The 23,029-nt window shown below is 38.6% G+C and overlaps 1 protein-coding gene across 3 annotated transcripts; it reads right to left on the bottom strand.

Annotated features, from left to right (window-relative positions):
• Positions 1 to 86: 86 nt before the first annotated feature.
• scn4aa (sodium channel, voltage-gated, type IV, alpha, a) lies at positions 87 to 23,001 on the bottom strand. Of its 3 annotated transcripts, none has more exons than XM_008437318.3 (27): positions 22,868 to 23,001; positions 16,688 to 16,988; positions 16,278 to 16,396; positions 16,067 to 16,156; positions 15,843 to 15,971; positions 14,783 to 14,874; positions 14,426 to 14,671; positions 14,276 to 14,339; positions 13,967 to 14,108; positions 13,659 to 13,856; positions 12,961 to 13,131; positions 12,725 to 12,854; positions 11,723 to 11,961; positions 11,467 to 11,640; positions 10,279 to 10,635; positions 7,771 to 8,256; positions 7,481 to 7,522; positions 7,257 to 7,377; positions 6,992 to 7,146; positions 6,741 to 6,914; positions 6,501 to 6,623; positions 5,935 to 6,216; positions 5,792 to 5,845; positions 5,188 to 5,325; positions 4,956 to 5,060; positions 3,836 to 4,106; positions 87 to 3,745 (listed from the first exon to the last, which is right to left on the bottom strand). In XM_008437318.3, the coding sequence occupies exons 2-27, from the start codon at positions 16,937 to 16,939 to the stop codon at positions 2,457 to 2,459; spliced, it is 5,643 nt and encodes a 1,880-aa protein (XP_008435540.2). In that variant the 5' UTR covers positions 16,940 to 16,988; positions 22,868 to 23,001; the 3' UTR covers positions 87 to 2,456. The 3 variants fall into 3 exon arrangements, 2 of the variants coding, with proteins under 2 accessions (XP_008435540.2, XP_008435542.2); XR_001775990.2 differs by lacking the exon at positions 87 to 3,745 and adding an exon at positions 4,322 to 4,422 and having other exon boundaries at positions 4,000 to 4,106; XM_008437320.3 differs by lacking the exon at positions 7,481 to 7,522.
• Positions 23,002 to 23,029: the final 28 nt, after the last annotated feature.

The raw sequence follows: 23,029 nt of genomic DNA, 5'->3' as shown, positions 1-23,029 counted from the left end.
CAAAGAATTGGTTTGATTTCTGACAAAACAAAACAAAACAAAAAAAAAACTAAAAATAGTCCTGACAGCACGAGCCCACAGCCTGGTTTAACCTAAAAGAAACGTTTTATTCTAACAGTGTAGTGACACTTTTTACAATAAGAAAATAAAAATATACAGAAGAAGAAAGAAAAGAAATTAGCAAACGCACTGTTGCTGTAAAATTTACAGTGAGATTTTTTTTTTCTCTCTCTTGGTAGAAATGTAAACAGAATGTGACCAAATCATCACGGAAGACTACGGGGGAGACAAGCTGCAGCAGCGTCTCAGCTTCAAAGAGCAGAGCTTGGGGTCACATTTCAAAGCTTAAATGTTGCAGATGGCGTATCACAGAAGGCCCCTCAAAGGAAAAACTGTCCCTTTTGCTTATTCTGATTGTCTACCAAGCCAAAAAGTTAAACGAGCTAAATACTTAAACAAAAAATAAATAAATAAATAAATAAAAATAAGAACATACGGGGATTTGTGTGGTGTACTGTAACAACAAAAGTTATAAACTCTGAAAGTGCATAGTTTAGTCATGTTTACACAACACTAGAGAACGTCTAAAGCACATCAGACAACTAGAGCAATAGCCAAGTTTACAATACTTTTGGACATTTTGTAATATATCTACATTTAAAAACACCTTATAATGTTTTTTTTTGTTACAATGGAATATTTTTTTGTATTTTATGTTTTGAATAAAAATTATTTACAGCAGTACTTTACTCACAGTGCCTAACATTTCTACACAGAGGCAAATGTTTGCCGTAACAGTAAGACATTTGAAACTCAGTTAAGACTTACACAAGTGACCTTTTCACTTAAATGTTAGGACAGACATGAGAACAGATCCTTTAAAAACACAGATAAATACATAAAATTTAAGATTTGGGCTTAGTAAGGCAAAAGGTCTGGAAAACCATTTATTGAGATCACTTTTTGAAAAATTATAAGAAAGTTTGTCCTTTTCATTTGAAGAAAAAAATAATAAAATAAAGGGAAGCTAAAGACTTTTGCTCAGATCTCAATTTTAGTGTTTCTAATATTTACATATATTTCTCTGTGGCTGTAAGTTTTAGCCGATGCATTCTTTTAACTTTAGAGTCAGAATTTGACTAAGCCAACCATCGACTGCATGTTTTGCATAAAAGGTTTCATAACTCTAAAAAAGATCAAGTTTTATAGGCAAAGTCTGCAGCTGAGAGTATTTACAAATGTACAACAGATACTAAAGTATCCTCATAAAAGTATTGCTCACACTGAATAGGTTTAAATGAATAGCAGTTTAAACACTGTGTAAACATAGTTAGCGTCAAAATTACAGTGTCTAAACCTTTATCCTGCCATAAGTTCAACTGCCTTTTAGATAAGTACAGATCAAACAATAGCAATACAGCATTTTATAAGACAGATGCACATGTCTGAAGAATTCATGAAAACATTTTTCTTTTTAGTTTAAGATGACTGTAATAAGTTCAACATGTAAAGAATTTAAATAGTGCATACTTTTTTTTTCTTGCATACTAATTTACAAATATACAAAATAATATGAGATTTTTCTGGTAGATTCGGATGATCAGACGCTTGTAAAATTGAAAATTCCAATTTGAAACAATGTAATTGTCACCTTCATTCTGAACAGGAAAAATATGAATCTGTCAACTATTGGACATTTGCAATTCTCACACTGAAGTTGTCTTGTGCTGTTTTAAGGCAAGAGTATGAACCTTAATAGTTGCAGAATATAAACTTAGAAAGTCTGAGGTTTCTAAAAGTTGAAAGTGGTGGGAAGAGACATTAAGATTTGGGGGACCCAACTATTTCTGGGTATACAAGTATTGCAAAGAAGATAGATAAGTAGGGGCATAAAAAATGCAAAGCAGCCTTAATAATGATTTAATCATTTCATCCATTTATGACTGCAGTTTTAAACTTTCTATAAAAGCATGGTTTTAACAATCTTTAACAAAAATAACCTCAATACCTTAAACTTGGTGTCTGACCATGGAGCACAATCTTGGTCATTTAGACAACAGCTTTGTAAAATTTAAAATGATCTAGTATAATTTAAACGTGAGATTTATGGTCCAGACTGGCATCACTCTACGGAGATAAGTCTAAAAATATTTGAAGTCTAAAGGTAATGATATATTTAATAAAATTGTTGATTTCTTTTAGAAGTTTGGAACATAATTTTGAATGACTATTTTTTTTCCTTCACTGATTATTGTCACAAGAAACTTCAGTTGTGTTTCTAACCTGAATAAGTCAGGTTTCCAATAAACAGGAACCAGCATTTAAGTAGTAGGTAGCAGGAAGGTCTAAACTGTAATAAGTATTTATAAAGTTGGAAATTTGTGAACATTTGTGTCAATACTGTTGCTTTGTTCATAGATATAAAATAGAGGGGAAACACCTACTTCATCAGTTTGTCATACAAGCGGCTCTTTTAGATTTGCTTGTAAGGTTAAGGGATGATGGTTGGGGGCAGAATGCAATAACTCCTCACTGGTTATTTCAGCAGGAACCACAAACATATTCTGCATAGGAGGCTCCTGAAGACATTGGGCCCTTTCGCAGTCTGTATTAAAAGGTTCTTGGCTTGTCAGAGTTTCTAAAGCCTCAAACTCCATTTCATCAGCAAGGTCTATATTAGTTCCATAGAGAACTCCCAGTCTTCGTGCAAGGAGCCCCTCTCTTTCAGGTGGATCATCATCGTTGTAATTTCTACCAATCCTCTTCAATCTGTGCATGAAAGCAGCGTGGCGTACGCAGCGCTTCAGAAGATGATTACGATAAGCTCGTTGAAGGACCACAGCAGCTTGTTGCTCTTCCTTGTGGCGTACCGTTGTGGTAATTGGTGCAAAGGAGTCTTTTGTGGGGTTGCTAAGAATGAACTTAGCCTCGATGCTATCCCGCATTGCTGCCATCTCCACTGTGTCTCCCAGTACCATCTGTGTAACAGCCATCAAAACATCCAAGCAGTGGATCCTATCCCCAATTACCAGGGGCAGATCCATTCCGATCAGACGAAGCCGATTGGGTTTGGCGACCCTGAGAGGCTCCTGCAAAGTGTCGCAAAAATCTGAAAGTCGACTGTACTCGATAAACATTGTTCCGTCCAAGTCAAACTTCTCCCAGGTTTCGTTGAACATCTCAAAGTCATCCTCGCAAAGTGGGTCACCGCTCTCTTCTTGAGCCACATTGAAGTTCTCCAGGATGATGGCAATGTACATGTTGACCACCACTAAGAACGAAATGATGATGTAGCTGCAGAAGAACATCATACCCATCCCCGGGTTTCCGCAGTTACCCTTCACATCTGTGCCTGGGTTCTCAAATTCAGGGTCACAGTCTGGAGGGTCCCTGTTCAGCATTGGAAGTAGAAGCCCATCCCAACCAGCAGATGTTGTAATCTGAAACAAGCAGATAATGCTACCACCAAAGGTCTCGAAGTTAAAAATGTCATCAATTCCGGCTTCTTTCTTGACATAAGCAAAATTTGACATGGCAAATATGGAAAAGATGAACATGATCAGGAAAAGCAGGAGACCAATGTTGAACAGGGCAGGAAGGGACATCATCAGGGCAAAGAGAAGTGTCCGAATGCCCTTCGCTCCTTTAATAAGGCGCAGAATCCTGCCAATTCTGGCTAGACGGATCACTCTGAAGAGAGTCGGGGATACAAAATACTTCTCAATTATGTCTGAGAGCATTGTACCTGAAATCAGAAAAAACAATATGCAATATATTAGTACATGTTTTTTGGGGGTTTTTTTTAAGTAAAACAATGGTAAGACATTGTACCCACCAGCTATTGACAAGATGACCACAATGAAATCAAAAACGTTCCATCCGTTGGTGAAGAAGTACTGCCGCAACGCGAAGAGCTTCAATACACACTCTCCGGTGAAGACAACAATGAAGGCCACGTTTAATTTAAAGAGAAAATCCTCTTTTGCTGGGCTTTGGTCATCTGTTTCCACCATCATGGTCACCATATTGAGGCAGATTAGAACCATAATGAAGATGTCAAAAAACTGCTGGCTGATGAAATCGAACACAATGCCCTGGACCGGGTTCTGTCAGAGACACAGAGAAAGTCAGTGAACTTTTCCAAACCATGTAATGAAAATGTCGTTCTTTGTATACTAAGCTCCTCTGTCATAAATCAAGCATTTTAGGACAAAAATTCATAAAGAACTTCTATAAACATCTCGATATCAGTTCACGCAATCTTCAAACTAAGCTTTTAATAATCTCAAACAGTGTTTTTTTGAGATCACTTTTTACTCACGAAATGAGAGCAATTTTAAAACTGCGTTGTCCTGGGAGCTGCTGTTATTTCCTAATATAACACAGTGACACCAACTGGCCTTATTGGGGTCTTACATCGCCCTTCAGGAAAAAACTGTCGTGATTGTTTGCGGTGGTGAGAATGAACGCAGAGACCCAGGTAGTGATGAAGATGATGATGAATTTAATGATGAAAGTGGCTCAAAACAGTCCAGATCAGGCAGCATGGCAGAGACAAAAAGCACACAGCTAAATACTGGTAGCAACTGACACAAAAACTGAACATGGAGCAAAGTAGCTTCAGGACTATACAGTTCGACTGATAACTACTGACGACAACCGACAAGCTACATACAACAAGGATCTGACAACAGACAAAGACAACAGGTGGACTTAAATACACTGAGAGTGTGATCAGGGAATGAGACACACCTGGGAAACAATTAGGGAGCAGACAGAGGGGAACAGGATCACAATAAACAAAAAAACCCCAAAACAAACACAGAAAACTCAAATCCTAACAAAAACCCTTTTGTGATCAATGTATTAGAATTTATTTCAACAGTTGTTTCCTGCCGACCATTAAAAAGAGGTGGACTCCATGATTTTTATAAATTGCAAGATTAGTAACTCACCGTTGGTCGTGGAATTGGCTTTTGTGGCTTCTTGGAACCGAGTTTCTTCATGGCCTCATAGTATTTTTTCTGTTCATCAGTCATAAAAATGTCTTGGTCTCCAAAGTGCACACATAAGACAAGACAAGAATTATTTGATTGCTTAAAGAGCCAAATTGCTTTTAATCTCAAGAAAACCATAAAATAAATTACGTTAGGGTTTTTAAAAAGCTGTTTTCTTGAAAGTACTTATCTTTGTCTTTTGTTGGTTGAAATTGTCAATAACGACACCGATGAAGAGGTTTAGGGTGAAGAAGGAACCAAAGATGATGAAGATCACAAAATATATGTACATGTAGATATTGATTTCATAGGATGGTTGCTCCTCAACCTAAATTGAAAAAAACAGAAAATATTTGCCTGAAACACATTTTTGGTGACATTTAGTCCCATTGTAATGACCATCTCAGTACGCTCATATTTATTGAAAATACAACTAAAGGGTGAATTATTTGAATCAGCCAGTTATCCAATTAATTTAAACAAGGACAGAGTGATTAAAATTGATATATTTATGAAAAATAATTTAATTTACATATGACTGCAAAAAAATCTAGTATTCTATGAGATACTATTTCCACTAAAGTCTATAGAATACTATCAAATGAAGATCTTCCGAAAACCAAAATTAAGGGGCAAAATGTTCGAGGTTAAACATTTTATCCCGCTACTTATGGATACTTTTTTTTATCATATTTGAAGATTCCATTTTCAAAAGCTTACAGTGGAAGCAACTGAAAAACATCAAATCTGAGGTGCACTTCCCATGTAAACAAAAAAAAACTGAAAATGAATACCTCTCTTGAGTCCACAGCAGCATACATTATGTCCATCCAACCTTTAAAAGTTGCCTGTAATCATTAAGAATATTCTCAAAATATTGGACTCCAAATGAAAAGAAAATATCAACTAAGTATCTCAGCATACAAGGAATCCTCACCACTTGAAGCAGAGAGAGGTAGCCTGTCCCAACATTGTCATAGTTGATTTTGACGTTAATCCAGCGAGCCTCCTGTGTGGCTTCTTCAAGGGCCAAGCACTCGGTTCGATTGTTGACCTCAGTCATAGGGAATAGCTCCTCTGTGGTGGTGTTGATGCAACGGTAGAACTTCCCCGCAAACAAATTGACGCCCATGATGCTGAAGATAAGCCAGAAAATCAGGCACACCAGCAGGACATTGAAGATGGAGGGAATCGCTCCAACAAGAGCATTCACCACCACCTGCCCAAAAGAAAGAAACCCTATTTCAATTATCTAAAAATATATATGGTTAAGAAAAAAAAACATGTTTTGTTGATAAGATCAAGAAAGAAAAAAAAATATTTTAAATTGTTTCAAACTGACTTAAAATGACTTACTTCTACAATAGCAGACAGCCATGTTGTGAGTATGGAATCAACAAGCGAAAAGGGGCAGCCAATCAGTGCGGTCAATATAAAGTTATTTTTTTAGACATGCAAATAGCTGAAATAGTACTGTTCAGACTCCAAAGGAAATGTACGTACCCTCATGCCTTCAAATCTCGATAGCGCTCGAAGAGGCCTCAGTGCTCTGAGGGTTCTCAGCGACTTGATCGGACCAAGATCGGAGTAGCCCATCCAATTTGCAACTAAGCTAATCAAGGAAATCTGCCAGAAAATAACAACATTTCCTATTCAGGGGTTAGCATGGACTTCAGCTAATGTAAGACATGTTCTGTTGCATATTGTGCAGGCGATCTTTTGGAACTTCACAGCTACACTTACATCCACAATGAAAAAGTCCAACCAACACCATGCGCTGGTAAAGTAGGTCTTAAAGCCATACGCAACCCATTTCAGAAGCATCTCAATGACAAAAATGTAGGTGAAAACCTTGTCTGCAAACTCAAGAATTATTTTGATGGTCCGTCGCCTTTCTATGTATATATCTTCAAAGGCCTGCAAAAAAAGGAGGGGAAAAAAGTCAAATGTTTAAGAAACGATTCTGAATTAGTTGGAGTAATGACTGGCCTCACCAGAGCCCCACTGCTAAGGAGGATCATGAAAATGATGAAGGTTTCAAACCAGTCGTGTTCTACTATGGTGAAGCAAGTTTTTCTAAGATTCCACCATTTTTTGCCTTTGCCACTGGTGGTATCCACCGTCAAACATGGCCATTTGGTCACACAGTCTGCGAAAAAAGAGATTGCATAAAATCTACACTGGAAATAATACACTTTAGCACTTTTGAAGGCAATGCATAACAGTGAGGGTCCATTTTAAATATGTTTTTGTTCACACCATCAGTGAAGCAGGCCTCTGGTTCTTCAGGTTCCGGTTCCTCTTCTTCCTTCTTTTCGGGTTCAGGCTCAGGAGGACGATAATCAGCTGTGCTGCAGACTGAAGAATCCCCGTCATCATACTCATTCGTTGTAAAAAAAGAAATATAAGCATAAAATTAGTATCGGCTCTGGGCTTCTGCTGAAAACACCAGTGAAAGGTGCTTCTCATAAAGACTTACTCACTTTTACTTTTTCTGGGATACTACTTTCATCTTCAAGGTTTTCCTGGAATATTTTTTAAAAATATATACATATTTTTATGCTTGTGTAAGGGGTAATTTATCAGTTAGTGCGACTATAATGTGTTTGGGAATTGCATCACCAGCACAATATCCAGTGCTGGTGGACTGATGGCAGGCCGGCAGTTTATTTATTTTTTTGCTAGCCATCTTATTGAGTTACCTAATAAGTATTAGGTAGATATGTAATTAGCTAATTTCTTGTGAGACAGATCTTCACTTCTTTTCTTTTACCGTGTTTTGTTCATCATCTCTCCGCAGTGCTCTCTCTGGAAGTTTGTCATCTTCTTCATCAACATCCTCCTCACCATCATCTTCATCGTCATCATCACTCAGACTATCACAATCTGATTCTCCCTCAGCGATTGGGACTTTCAGATTGAGCTCTCCATCCACCGTGAATCCAGAGGGTTGGCTTTGCACAGGGCCATCTGAAATCCCATCTGCTACTTTAAGAGTCAGACAGGCGTCCAAATGGTTCATTTCGATTTCCCCGGCTTTAGGCTTTCCATCGTCCGCCGTGTCCTTATCTGGCTCCTTGGGCTTTTTACCAAGTATTTGCTGGATTCGCTGCATGAGAAAGGCCTTTAACCAATCGATGCCTCGTGTGATCCTCCCAATAGCAATCTGCAGATTGTTCATCTCGCCATCGTCATCCCCTGCCGATAGGTTGTCTCCGCTGAATGAGCTGAGCAGCAGCGCCAAGAAGAGGTTCAATACCTGCGTAAAAAGATTGACGGGCTTAATACTATAAATTGTACTTTAAATATTTCAGATGTGAAAAGCATGAAAATGAATATGATTTGGAGCTAATTAATTAGTTTTCATACAAGTCCCTGCTGCTATGCAAGTCCCTTTGAAGTGTCTGAAGCAAATAGGAAACATGTCACATTAATAAACATTATGTTGACAGCCTGCTATTGCAGATGCAGCTATCTTTAGATTCTTAAGTCTGGTGATCAATTTCTCACTTCCCGTTTGCCAGGCTTGGCGGGTTATCATGGTTACATCGACTAGTTGATCTCTCTCATTCTGGAACAAGAGCTGTGAATCAGTAAAGACAGCTGCCGGATAAACAGAGCTACACAAAGGCAGAACCAACAATGAAGGAGTAGAAAAGAACAGGCTACGATTCGAAGGACATACAAGTGAAGCACAAACTGATTTTCAAACTCGCTACACGCTGTTTTAGATACAAACACAAGAATCAGACAATCTCAAGGCAACAACTTCAAGGGGGGAGAGGGGAGGGAACGGGAGGCGTAAATTTGGCCACTGCGTGGTTTAACAGTGCCAGAAGGTTTGTCTGAGTATTTCAAATGTCAGAGACGAACAGGAAGAGTGGTTCCAGATGACAGAAATTCAAATAACAGTTAACGCTGTTGGTTGTGTTACGTTGGTGTGAGGGACTTGTTTTTGGGCCTGCTTTCAGCATTGTTTAAACACCAAAGAGCTGTACACATCTTCTGATTGCTACTTTCAGCAGGACAATGCACCACGTTGCATCGCCTCAAACCAGATTGTGTCAGCTTGGATCAAGCTGTTGTTGAATCAATGTAATAAAGATAAGGCAGTTCTGAAGACCCAAAGGTAGTCAAAACCAGTACTAGCAGGGTGTAGTAGAACGACCAATGAGTAAGACGTTTGCAAGAAATACTGCAGAAATATGATGAAATTATTTCAATTTGATCCACTAATTTGGCTCTTTTAAAGGCATCAAATTGGCTCCTTTTCCTGCTCATGGGGGAGCATAATTTATCTCTGCATCAGTTACTATCAACTCTCCTATCAAATGACTTTCACTGTGCACCCAGTAAGTGTCTTTGCTACCTGAGCTTTGCTTGCTCAGCTGTCTGTGTTTCTTCCTGAAGCAGTATAGCTGGCTTACAAGAATCAGCTCTTAGCACATATGCAGAGTCAAAACTACTGTTTGCTGGTTTCACGTGATTTGATCCACATAGGAAACCTGCACTTACCAACGTTATTTGCCTTAATTTCAACGTGCATTTTTGTATTAAATCACCAGCTTTGCGAGATCGTAGGATATAAGCAAACTGCATGTAGCGTGACGTAGTTCACGCAATATTTCAATTAGGGTTTAATGATGAGTCATTTCCTTTATATTTCTATGAATAACCTGACAGGAAACCGTTTTGGCTCTTGCAATTAAATATGATCCTGAAATGATGTCTGTCAGTGATCCTCCATCAGGCCTTCTTCCTTAAAGCAAATATAAAAGGTCAAGGCTAGTATTTTTATGCTGTCGACATTCACAATACCTCTCAATAAATTACAAAGAACTTTTTTTTTTCTTTCCATAAGTTAAATTTGAATTTGAGCGGCTGTTGGCTTTCAACATGTTAAAATATGCAATTCATTCTATTGCTTTAACATTTATAACTTAAAAAATATTTTATCATATAAGGATTTTTTAGATACAAACTGTGTGTGTGTCCTGGCTGTCTGAGGGGTTAACTATACTCCACAAAGACAAGCTGTTTGCAAAATCTTGATTCTGACAGCAATCGATTAGACAACCACATTAGGAAATGGATAAACTAATTTGATTAAACATTGTCTTATCCAATGAAAGAGTCAAATTGAAGGGTGACCCACACTTAGTCTTCTAAAATAGCTGATTGATATTTTGTCCAAACTCGCCATCACTGCAGCACAAAAAGCAATTATTCCACTTGCAAATCTGCATATTTTAAACTTAAAATCCGACCTTTAAAAACTCACCACAAGATTTCCAATGACCATGACCATCATGAAGACGATTAAGCACATCGCGGGCCCAGCCACCTCCATGCAGTCCCACATCGTCTCGATCCACTCGCCGCACAGGATGCGAAAAACGATGAGGAAGGAGTGGAAGAAGTCGTTCATGTGCCACCGTGGCAGCTCACAGTCTGCGGAGATCTTGCACACACAGTCCTTGTAGTTCTTTCCAAAGAGTTGCATGCCCACTACGGCAAAAATGAAGACAATGATGGCCAGCACCAAGGTCAGGTTCCCCAGAGCGCCTACCGAGTTACCGATGATCTTAATGAGCATGTTGAGTGTGGGCCAAGACTTTGCCAGTTTGAAGACACGAAGCTAGACACAGAAGACACAAAAGAGAGATAAAGACGAGCCACGAAGAAAAACAGAGAAACTTTCATTTGAGGGGTGCTGAATAGTTATGAACAGTTAACATTGTATCCACAGTAAACAGCAGTCAGTGACATCTCAGTTTGAACATTTAGAGAAAAGTTATCAGCATTGATTTAAAAAAATGCCACGCCAAATATGGTAAACTGACTGAAGTTAAACAACGCTGCTAACTCTGTGATAGCTTCTAAAGGTGATGAACCAAGACAATCAGAATTATTATCTCTCTCTTACTAACTACTTTTCTTTTGTCTATTATACAGATACCCTCTTCTCTCCTCAGCATAAAACATGTTATCTTAGCTTTTGTGAAATGAGTTGAAACTAATCTGGTTCCAAAGGAGTGAACAGCAGATGTTGACCAAAATTAAGATGCCTTTCACCATCTGAGGGCTGATTTGGTCCAACATTAAAAGCAGTCAGATCAACATGACAGTTCTGAAACCGTCTGCTTAACTCTAATTTTTGCTTCTAGTTTTCCCTTCTTGGATTTAAATAGCTTATGAAAGTCCAAATTAGGCTAATTTTATATATTTTCTCTCAACATCCGAGACTGCAACAGATTCTTAATCAAGAAATAGCATGTTGCTAAAGACCACCAAATGTTTGCTTCGAAGTTCTTAATTTTTCCTGTCTGGTTTTTACTCAATCAGCAGCAAATAAACAATGATTGATTAGTGCTAGATGTGATTTTCAGAGATGTCAACTCATAGATATTCAACACAACCTGACTTGAAAAAAACACAGCAATAATTTCCGATCATCATTGTTTCTTACCAAACGGAATGACCTTAGGACTGACAGACCCTGGACATTTGCCAGACCCAACTCCACCAGGCTGAGAGTTACAATAATGCTGTCGAAAATGTTCCATCCAACTTGGAAATAGTAATAGGGATCCATGGCGATAAGCTTGAAAAACATTTCAGCTGCAAAGATCCCAGTGAAAACCTAGAAAGCATAAACGAAACTCAAAAGGTCTGAGATCTTGGCACGTTTCCCTGCTAGATTAAAATGTGATAAATATACATACCAGATTTCCTACTGAGAGCATGTTGTCAAACTCCGGGGTCATGGGGTAGTGCTCCATTGCCATAAAAAGGGTGTTGAGCACAATGCATATGGTAATAGTAAGGTCAGCGAAGGGATCCATGACCACAAAGTGCACCCACTTTTTAAAAACAATCCAGGTGGGGGAGCAATCCCACTTCAAGAACATGTCTGCAAATTTGTACCAGCAAGGTGGGCAGGGTCTCTGAGCCTCCTCCAACTCTAGACAAACACAAACAAGAGAAGAAGACATATTGCACTTCGACAATCTTCAACACGGTTATGGTGCTCATCTTCCGTATATCTGTTGCAACATCCTTTGTGTGACAGCTACATTCATGTCACTGCTGTTTCACTTTGTTTACTAGGCTAAAATAGCCCAAGCTTAACACCACAAGGGCACGACACCAAATGTTGACAAGGATTTGCACTGGATACAGCGTGATTAGCCTCACCGTGGGAAGCCAATGACAATGCTAATGTTCTCTTTAAATAAAATTCTGGTCAGACTTAATAATCGATTGAAAAGTTAAGTTAGTTAGTTGGCAGTGGTTCTGACACTGATGGATATTACTGGTGTGACACTAATTTCATCTGGACACTACTAATGTGACTCTAGATGGTCTTAGGATGTAAAGTTAAATGTAATGTTGCACAGGTAAAAACAGTAGTTGTCATGGATGACTCTTAAGGCTGTTTTACTAGTCATTAAGTCCTTGTTAGTAGATTTAATTTTTAACCTGTTTCAGTCAGCTTTGGTTATGATTGCAAATGTCTGGGACTGTTATTTTGTGGGTCAGCTCCGAGGTTAGAAGAAATCCCTGTCTACGACATCAAATGTTGTCTTCCACTGAAGGAACTTCAAATACTCCCACAGACTTGCAACAAAGTCTCTGACTAATCTCACTCAGATTATTGATAGAAATGAAGTATTCTATTTAGGAATTGTGTGTTTACAGTTGTTGGAGACATTTTAGCGCTGTACCTTCCATGGCTACTGCAGACAGCACTGTCACAGCACTAGCAGATCTCTTTTTCAAGCCAGGTTCTTCCAGGTGAAGTGTGCTGTGCACCGAGCCCAGTGACTTCTCTTTGACTTCATAATCTACGGCAGACTATGGGATGTGTTTAGAAATTCTTTGAATGATGTGAAACCAGCGATATTTCCGCAGACCACAATATGTCTTCTCCTTTTATGGGGAAAACACAAGACCAACCAACCTCCTCCATAGTGGGCGCCCGAATCATCAAGCGAGGAACAACTCTTCCGTTGCAGTCATTCACAGCCTCAACCTGCTTGAGACCAGGTCCATTATCTTCCATCTCAGATAATGTGTGTTGACTCGCAGACTTCTTACTGGTCAGGGTGACTCGGCTTCCATGAAACTGTGCCTGCCAATTAAAACATTGCAAAGTTGACTGAAAATATGCTATTTAAATATATCCGTCCTATTGAGAATAAAAAGAACTATGCTTGTGTGAAGATAGAATAAAAACAAAGACCAGCCAGTGTTTTTCTTGTCATGAGCTTCTGGACTACGGTTTTGTGTTTTGCTTTATTTCGGTGTTTGTATTTGGCTCCTTTGTTCTCTGTGTTCTGTCTAATCCATTTCCTAAGTTTAACGTTATATATCCTTGCCTTACTTTGCAAGTAAAAAAAAACAAGCTGGGAGACTTTAAATGAACTATTATTATTATTATTATTATTATTAATCATATTGTGACGTTTGTCTCATTAATCAAGAAAAATTACGCCATGTTTGAAATCTTGAATGAGATCAAATAGAGTCCAAAAGAAATTTAGAAACAGTTTACTGAAAAAAAATGTAATTGTATTGATCTACATTTAATTTAAGAAGAAAGGTCTTTATAAGAGTTTATAATTTATGCCTTGGATGAATATGACTTGCTGTAGTTACCTGCTCTTGATTTTTTAGTTGTTCTAAAAGCCGCTGGAATTCCTCCTCTTTTTCGATGGCCTCCAGTTGAGTTGCTTGATTCTGTTCGTAATAAGCCATGGCTACCACAGCCAGGATGAGGTTGATGAGGTAGAAGGAGCCCAGGAAGATGATCACCACGAAGAACAGCATGTATGTCCTCCCAGCTGCCCGCAGAGTCTTTACAAGAGAAAAGAAGCTGCAAGAACTTAGGACAATTTTCTCACTTATAAATGTAATCACCCAAACAAACAAATCACAAAGAAACACAAAAGAAATTAAGTTCCAACCAGCTGGAAAAGATTCTCCCAGAAGTCCTGTGTCATGAGTCTGAACAGAGCAAGGAAGGCCCATCCAAAGGAGTCATAACTGGTGTAGCCAAAGTTCGGGTTCCTTCCAGCCTTCATACATGTGTATCCTTCTGGGCACTTTCTATCAACAGGGGGAAAAAGTTAACTAACAACTATTGGCACCGTTCTTGAAGCACTTTAAATCACTTTAATCAAAGATTAAGTTTATTCTGTAAAATATGCTTAATTTTCGAAACAGACAGCAAGCAGCTAAATTACATTAGGAATGTTTTGTTGTGTAAAACATACCCAGCATCAGAGCTGTTGCCACAAATTAGAGCATCTATGCTGCCTTCTGTGAAATACTGATTTTCTGCAAGCAAAGAAGATAATGATGTTAACTCTCCTGTGAAGAAATATTGCCATGGAATATTGACTGAGGCAAAAAGGGATACGTACCCGGATTTTCGATGTATTCGGTAAAATCAAAAGAACTGTTGGAGTACATAGACTCATTTACAGCCATGGTGGCGTTGAAAACTTCGTTCATCAGAATGGGCCATCGCACGCATTTTTGACGCAGGTTTCCCATGAAAAGCTGGAGGCCGACGAGGGCAAAGACTGCGAGGGCAAAGACGGTCAGGACCATGACGTCCCCCATTTTCTTCACCGACTGCATCAAAGCTCCCACAATGGTCTTCAGGCCTATGAGACAGTCACTGGACATTAACCAACTAGAATAAAGCAACTGAAAAAACAAGCCTTTGTTGTGACATAAAGAACTTTTAAATACAAGTTAAGAATGAAGGAAGTTACCAGGAATTACGGTAATTGTTTTCAGGGCTCGAAGTACACGAAATGTCCTGAGAGCCGACACATTGCCAAGGTCAACAAACTCAGTAACGTAGCTAGGAAAGAATGAAAAGAATAACAATTAAACACCTAAATAAAATGACAAAATAACATAACATCTAGTCATGCTTTTGTTATTATGTCACTAATATAAGAAACTCGTGAAATACAACAGAAATCGATACAGTAGACATTTTGGTGTCTGGGTGATTGGTTTGAAAATGACAGTAAGTCACAAAGTAAACAGTTTAAAAAATTTAAGGCATTTATCATTTCATTAGATTTTCTTTTGAAAGCATCAGAGCTTATAATCTCTAATATGGTCTGTTCTTGGATAGTGTTCTTCAGATTTTCTCCATCGCTCCGTTAAAAAGTAGGCAGTTTTTCAAGCCCTTGTGTATAGTCATGGAGTAATGGGGAAAAGGAGTTTTCATGTTAAAGGTTTCTTCTGAACTCGTTTTTTTGTAAAAATTTTTCATCCGACTTTGTTGTCAGACATAGATGACCTGAGTAAATATAAAATACAGTTGTCAAATTATGATTTTATATGTACATATCAACTCTGCAATACCTAAAAAAGCACTTTCCTCTAAACCTAATAACAGATTATGGCACCCTTGATAACTACAGCTTCCATCATGCATTTGCAGGAATGGTCAATGAGTTTTGCACATCAAGGTGGAAGAATTTTGGCCCGTCTTCTTTGCAGACTTGAATTCAGCCATATTGAAGGGCTTTCAAGCACAATCAGCCTGTTAAAGATTCCAAGAATATGTATGAGTGCATGTTCCTGGCATTTGTAACAGGAACTGTTATTGCACATGCTTTCCTCTCAAAAACAAATATTGTTTAATGGATGACATTTCACTTAATTTTTTCTTATTTTGGTATTCGTACATTACACAGTAGGCTGTTATGGTCCGGCACAAGAACAGGAAATAAAAAGGCTTCAGAAAGCCTTCATTACTTCTGTTTAAGATCACTAGAGAAGACTCCAAGAATAAAACTACTTTCAGATACTTACGCCATGCTGATCACCATGAAATCCAGCCAGTTCCATGGATCTCGAAGGAATGTAAAAGAACCAATGCAGAAACCTCTTGACAACACTTTGACTGTAGCTTCAAAGGTATAAATTCCTGTAAAAACATATCTGAAAAAGACAATCTGTCATAAATGACAAAAAACCAAGGCACCAAAATGACAAAAAAAAAACAAAAAAACAAACAGTAAAATAAAACCACTTACTCCACAGTTTTACTCCATGCTGGTGGGTTGCTCATCGTCATGAACACACAGTTCGACAGAATGGTAATCATGATGAACATGCTAAATAATTTAAGTCAGGATTAAGGAAAGATGCTTAAGAGGCTTACAAATCTTTTGCTTTTATTCATCAAATTGAGTAAAAAAAATAAAAAAAAATAAAAATGTGGACGCTAAATAGACAAAAGGATATGAATGTATGAGAATTTTGATGGATCCTCTCCTGATCACACTAAAGGGGCTGAGAGTGTAACAAGCCGGCTCAGCGTTGAACCTGTAAATCGTGTTTCCTTTGCTGATCACGACAAATGTCTGAAAAACAAAGAGATGTATCCTGAAAACTAATTCCTGACTAAGCAACATTGCAGCAAATCTTTAGCAATGACAAACAAAAACTATTGTAAAAAAAATAACAAAATTGGCAGTGTATGCATACAAAGAGAATTTAAATGTTGGATGAAAGATGAAGTTGTCATTGCAGACATGTAGGATGAGTAACACATGCTGTGACATGTTATTGTCCTGTGATGTAGTGACAGAGTTGAACTAGCATTGCATGTGGACAGCTGTTGTGTGGTTCTGCTCAGATGGATTCAGACTGACATTCTGGGCTTTGTAGAAGGAGTCCAGGTCCTCCAGAGGTGTGTTGAGCAACTCTGGAGGAGGGTCTCCATATATTAGGGGTAGGCTCTTTCCAGCTTCCAGATCAGGGTGTGGCCCCACTGGTTCTCCCCCGTCATGGCCGTCTGCTTCTGCTGATTTCCTTTCCTCCGCGAGCCTCTTGATTTCCGCCAGTGATTCCTGGGTGAACGGGCGGAAGACCGCGATGCCTGGGGGAGGGAGCAGGCTCGCCATCTTTGCATCGCGAAGGGAGATAACCACACCGGGTACTCCCTAGATTGAGCTGGATGAAAAATAGAAAGTAAGAACAAAGTGCATTCCTGTCCCATGTGTCTCAAGAAGCATTTAGCCAATGTTCTTCAGTTAAACCCAGATTGAAATTGTATGCTTTTGTGATCCCCCTTCACCGAAAATAATGTGACATTATATTATTGCTGTTTTAAAAAAAAGAAAAAGAAAAAAGAAAACATAATGATGTATTCATCCAATATGCTAATATAACTGGTTTAAAACATTTATAAATCGGAACGTTTGATCAGTATGAATGTTACATGTCATGTACACATCACCATCCACACTTATTGAAACTAATGTTATGAAAAACCTGAAAGTAAATGTATCTTCCGTGGTAACAGCAAAATCATTGTCATTATTCCAAAAAATTTTGTTGAACAGCATTAATTCAGTAATGTAAAAGAAAAAATATGCAAAGAAAAGTTGTTGTTTTTTACCACCAAAATGTCATAACTCAGTGTCTTGGAAATTCTTAGTAATCTATGCCTTGGCTCTGTGATGTACCACTCAGGTAAAGAAGATATGTGTTGATTTTCATAAGGAATATAACTAGTCAACTAAGCATGAATATTATTGCACAATATTGTTGTGAAAATTGTTTTGACCCTCACCAAAGTGGTCAGACATTCTGCATCAAGATATTATGGAGAGCAGCACTAATGGAGCCATCAATTACAGCAAGTCATCCAGATTGTGAAACAGCAAAGCAGTCACATTCTTGCACACTACCACCATCATGTTTGACAGTCAGCCTGTTTTTCTTTATCTGAAAGTCTCTGTCAGATGTAACAGGACGCTCACCGTCCAAAATTTTCAACTTTGTCTCATCATCAGTCCACCAAATATTTTCCTATCAGTCTTGGGGCTCATCAAGATATGTGTTTTGTTTTGAGTGTTGCTAGTGAAAATGGGTAACTTTGTATAGCTTTTTTTTTGTTGTTAAGTTGATTTATTGATTATGTAAACAAATTGTCTTTGTTCAACATTAAACTTTGTTCAAAGATTTAAAGCATTTCAGTGTGGCATAAAAAACAAAGGCCGCTAAGTTGCCATAGCAACAATTTCTTCAAAGGCCTATCTATGCGTCTTTATTGGAGGTCCCAATTATAGTGAAGGGTGTTGCAATTATGATAGCATTTCTATTTACCAACAAATAGAACAAATACCCCTTTGTGCGCACTGTTCAGTTCAATGGCTAGGGGTAAAATTTAATCATAACCTGTCAAAAAATGTTAAGAGAAAGTCACACTAATTGCTTTAGAGTACTCCAAATGTTGCATGTGGTTAATTTGTGTTTTCTTATCACAGTTTTGAAGAAAAAAAAAAAGACACTAACCTATTCAACATGTAAAATCAGATCAAGTCTCCCGGAAAACGCATCATAGACGTGGCACAGATCACTAAAAGTGTGTGAACAAACTAATCACACACTTTACAAAAATCAGTCAAAAATGACAAGACAAACCCGTGTTCGGCCGAGTGCAGACATGAATGCACTGAAACACTTCTTTGGATCGTGCCACTTGAACACATGCATCCTGTGCAGAGACCGCGCACGCTCACAGAGATACGGTGGCTGCACAGCTGCTCCAGGCAATCAGGACGGAGCATCGTGTTTCAGAAGCCCGATGAGTCTGCTCATTCCTCCCTCGCTCTGCGTCTCACATCCCTCTGATAAACAGGACAGCATGCCAGCTTAGCTTACTGACTCTTCTCTGCTTCCTTCTAGTTTACACGGGACCCTGAACACACCAAGCCTCTGTGCCTCTGTGACACTTGAGGCTATCGTTCAAGTAGAAAAATGATTTTAACCCGACCCCTACTGAAAGCTGCCTCTCTTACCCAGCACACACCTGACTTTGGCACCTGGAGTTCGCCTCTTTTTTTTTCTTTTTTTTTGTACCCTGAAATAATCAGCTACAACAGAGATTAGTGTGTCCAAAACCACCTTGCTACCTGTATATTTGTATTCCTTTCCTGGGCCCTTCACATCACTGCTTTTCAAAACTCCCATTCTGGGAGCGGTGGGCCCCACTGCTCCCAACAGTGAGCCAACCTTAAAATACACATCATGAAAGTAGACGTGTTTCTCATTGGCCTTATGGGGAGCATTTCCTGATTACATTACATCAAGATGTAACTGCTGAAGCCATCAAATGTCCATTTTTAAAGATCTCAAAACTGAAATCCTGCCAGTGTCAAAAAATAAATAAAAAAGTCCTATCATTAGACCGTTGCCTTGTCTTGTACAGCGGATGGAAATGAATGTTTTCTTCATAATCTGTCCGAGTCACTCAAAAATCTTAGAAGCAAAATCTATCTTTGCATAATCTGTTTGAGTTACAAAAAAAGTCTGATCCAATCTAATTGCTTTGTTAAATGGTGCATTTATCCTACTTCAGTCAAAACCAACTTCAGGATACTAAAAAAAATTAAATTTTTCTTCCAAATTCAGTCCTAAAAATCTTTCAAGTGTTACTTTTTAACACGCTGCCGTTTGGCTTCTTTTTATTAGACCAGTCTTAGCTTACTGATCTGTTTTACTTCAGATCAGTTCTTCTTAGTGCTTCTAGCTATGTTTACTTCTTGTTTCTAGATACTCTTAGTTACTCTAGTTTAATTATGTTTCTGCAGTCTAATGTTAGATTTATTTCCTAATCCCCAGTGTACTCTCCCTTGCCCCCTGTGCCACTTTTTCCTCTTCCTCCCCTCAGTTTGCCTCCTGTTCTCCCCTCACACCTGCAATCTGTTTGCTCATCAGGCTAGGTCTTTTGTCTACTTGTGTTATTTAGAGTATTAAACTGCTGCTTGTGCCATCACAAAAAACACATCATGACAACTCTGGGATTAAGAATCTCTTTTTAGCAGTGTCAGTGAACCATTAATGTGCATTTGCATAGACCAGTAGAAATCCAGACCAAAGATCCAACATTTAACTGAAAATCCATCACAAAACTTAAAAAAATATATAGTCAAATATTTTAGTCTACAGGTGAGAAAAAAAGTTATATTTATATGCAGGGGGCATATTTTGCACTATAAAATTTAGTTAAGCGGAATTATTTTATTGTACTCTCCGTGGCAAAAAGGGAAAAAGTTCAAAACATAATTGTTTTTCCAAGATAATGTTCATATCTATCTAAATAGTAAAAATGCAATGATTCTGTTTTAAAAATATTGCATTGGGGCACTACTTTTTTTTTTACAATTTAAGATATATTTGTGTTAATTTTCTTTGGCATAACTTGGCATAACCACTTTTTGTCTCTCTTCAGTCTTTACTCCCTGCAAGCTTGGTTTACGCATTATTTCTCTTTTTGTGGAAAATACTTGCAACCTCTGAACTGGTTCATGCTGATGGTCACTCATCCTTCGCCTGGCTCTGCTGGTGCACTTTTTTTTTTCCACTTTACATGTCTGTAAGCCAAACTAGGAATTGCTGGAAAACTGAGAAACCAAGGACTATGGAGGGGGAAAAAAACGTGACTTCAGAAGCCTTCCCTGACAGTAATACATATGTATCATTTTGCACGTTAGCAAAGACCAATATGACCTGTGACATTCTGGCTGAGGATATAGACGGGGTAATGTAGACACTTCTCTGTCACACTAGCCAACCATGGAATGTGAATGCCAATATTCGCCTCCGGAAACAAGCCCAACTAGCTTTTTGGCTTTAATCACAAGCCAGTGTTGGTTCGTAGGGGTGAGATAAGGGTTTCTGGGTCTTAAAGTGGGCTTACCTGACTTACGGCTAACATCCAAAGAACATCTTGTGTGATTCTGTTGCAGATCTTTGGACATTTACAGATCCGAGCATGAATTTGTAGAAACGATGTCTAAACGCTGTTAGTTAACTGATAGATTTGGGCATTAAGGAAACAACATACCCACTTTTTTTTTCTCACATTATTACCACAAACACTGTATTTTTATTGGAACTCAATATTTTGTAGGTTTACCTTTCAGTCTAGTCACATCTTTTAGTCTTTTTAAGTATGTCTGTGCCATCTTTGCACATTTGCTCATTCACACATTCATATACAAAATAGCTCAAGCTTAGAGTACCTGTGAACACTGATTCCAAAGTCTTGCCAATAGATTCCCAGCTGACTGCAGATTCAGACTTTGACTGGGCCATTCTAACATATAAATATCCTTAACTTAAATCATTCAATTGTGACTCTGGCTGTGTGTTTAGGGTTATTGTAAGTTGAACCTTCATTCCAGTCTCAAGACTTCTGTATAGCCTCTAAAAGCTTTTCATCAAGTACTGTTCTCTACTTGCTACCAGTTACAGTCTCTACTCTGACAGGCTTTAGCGTCGCTGCTGGTTTTCTAACACAAGGTCCTTTGTGTTTGTAGCCCAAATGTTTGCTCTATGAATACTTTTATTTTAGATGTAAAATCCTTATCCCAAAATCTCCTACACAATTTCTCCTGTCTCAAACTGACCCATTTGGCCTTTGTACTGACTGGACAGACATTTGAGATTTGGAAGTGATATGGAGAATATCCCGTCCATCTCATGAGGGACCGTGGGGAGCTATTAGCTCCAAAAAAAAAAAAAAAAAAAACCACAGAAAACCGAAAGCAAGCTGCTTGTGTCTAAGTAATAGTAGTCAGATTTGAGCATGTAACTATACATGTAAAGAAATAGGTTTATTTATTAGGAGAGAGTTGCAGTTATGCTTAACCTTACTTCACCTTTTAAATACAGAGTCCCAGCCAAGTAGTCACATGGGCTCACTTGGTGAAAGAAACTCAAAACCAACACGTTCTGCGTCCAAGCACATGTGATGTAAGATGAACAAACACTCTCAGGCAGAAGAAGACAACGGAAATGTGCACATTTACATACACTACCTGGAATAAATGCTTAGGAAAAGCAGGAAAAAAAAACTAAGCTGATATATTTAAGTCAAATCTCAGGAATCAATCCACATCCAGACCCTAAAGATGTTCTCCATCTGGGGTGAAATTTGTATCAGCCCTGCCACTGGGCCTCCAGTAGCCCATCCGGTTATATAAGAGTTTCAGGTTCTCTGTTGACAGGATCAAAAATGAACACCAGCCACGTTCTCCACCATGTCCAAAGATCTGCTCTAACTGTGTGCCTGGAGGCAGGTTGTCTCCAGGCTCCAACATCACTGGTATGGGTAACATGGACTAACGGCAGAGAAATAGTTACTTATGAGCATCCACAGCATCAAGGGATATTGCCAATTTGCCATGAAGACACAGGCTAAAAATAACACTTTGCCTCTGTGGGATAAGGCATTAAAGGGGGGGTGCATAGAAGATTTCAAAGTCTTCCAAATTGTGTTTTAAGGGAAGCTGGTCATTAACTTGCTGGGTGACAGCAAGAACCTGAGCATAACAACCTTTTTTCTACAATATTGTGCAATAAAATGATTATGTTTTTCACTGACAACATGCACATAAAAGCACTGTTAGACTAAACGCTGCAGATGTTGGAAAACAAGCACTCACACTGCCAGAAAAGAGTCCGATTTTTGTTTTGCTCAGCTTATTAAAATTAAAAGTGAAAGACATAATGCCCTTTTAGTGCTTAGCTTTTAAATAAACACTTTTCAGACAGCAAAATAGTATATCCTTTGTGAAAAACTGTAACTTAATGGAGTAAAAATAGCAGCCCAACCATAATTAGAACCAAAAAATTACCCCACCCCCGCCCCTACCCCTTCACTACTCTGTTTTTTTTTTTTTCAGAGAAACTGAAACTTGGTAATATCTGACCAGATTTCTCAAAGTTCAACTCAATTTCCAAGACAAGGACCGTAAATCTGCAACCTGACAAGCAGCGAATTCATGCACTACACCAGCATGAGTGTTGAGTGTTTTTACCTTGCACAAAATATTCCACCAAATCCTCAATCCCTGTGTATCATAAAAGTATCTCCTTAAGCCGCTTGTGAACGTTATTTCCCCCGCCTGTGGCAGCCGTGGCGGGTTACGGGCCAGCTGTTCCTGACGCACTCAGGATTCCCGCGGTGAAACCGGAGGAGC

The sequence above is a fragment of the Poecilia reticulata genome, chromosome 19 (assembly GCF_904066995.2).
Source record: "Poecilia reticulata chromosome 19, P_reticulata-male-v2, whole genome shotgun sequence".
NCBI classification, from domain to species: Eukaryota; Metazoa; Chordata; class Actinopteri; order Cyprinodontiformes; family Poeciliidae; genus Poecilia; species Poecilia reticulata.
Note: the sequence above shows the minus strand (reverse complement) of the source record. Positions and strands in the feature narration are given on the sequence as shown.

Coding starts and splice junctions, on each gene's coding strand:
- scn4aa (XM_008437318.3), bottom strand. CDS start 16,939: ATGGCGAGCCTGCTCCCTCCCCCAGGCATCGCGGTCTTCCGCCCGTTC. Junction 14,875..15,842: donor TTCATGGTGATCAGCATGGC/GTAAGTATCTGA, acceptor ATTCTTTCCTAG/CTACGTTACTGAGTTTGTTG. Junction 14,672..14,782: donor AACAATTACCGTAATTCCTG/GTAACTTCCTTC, acceptor ACTGTCTCATAG/GCCTGAAGACCATTGTGGGA.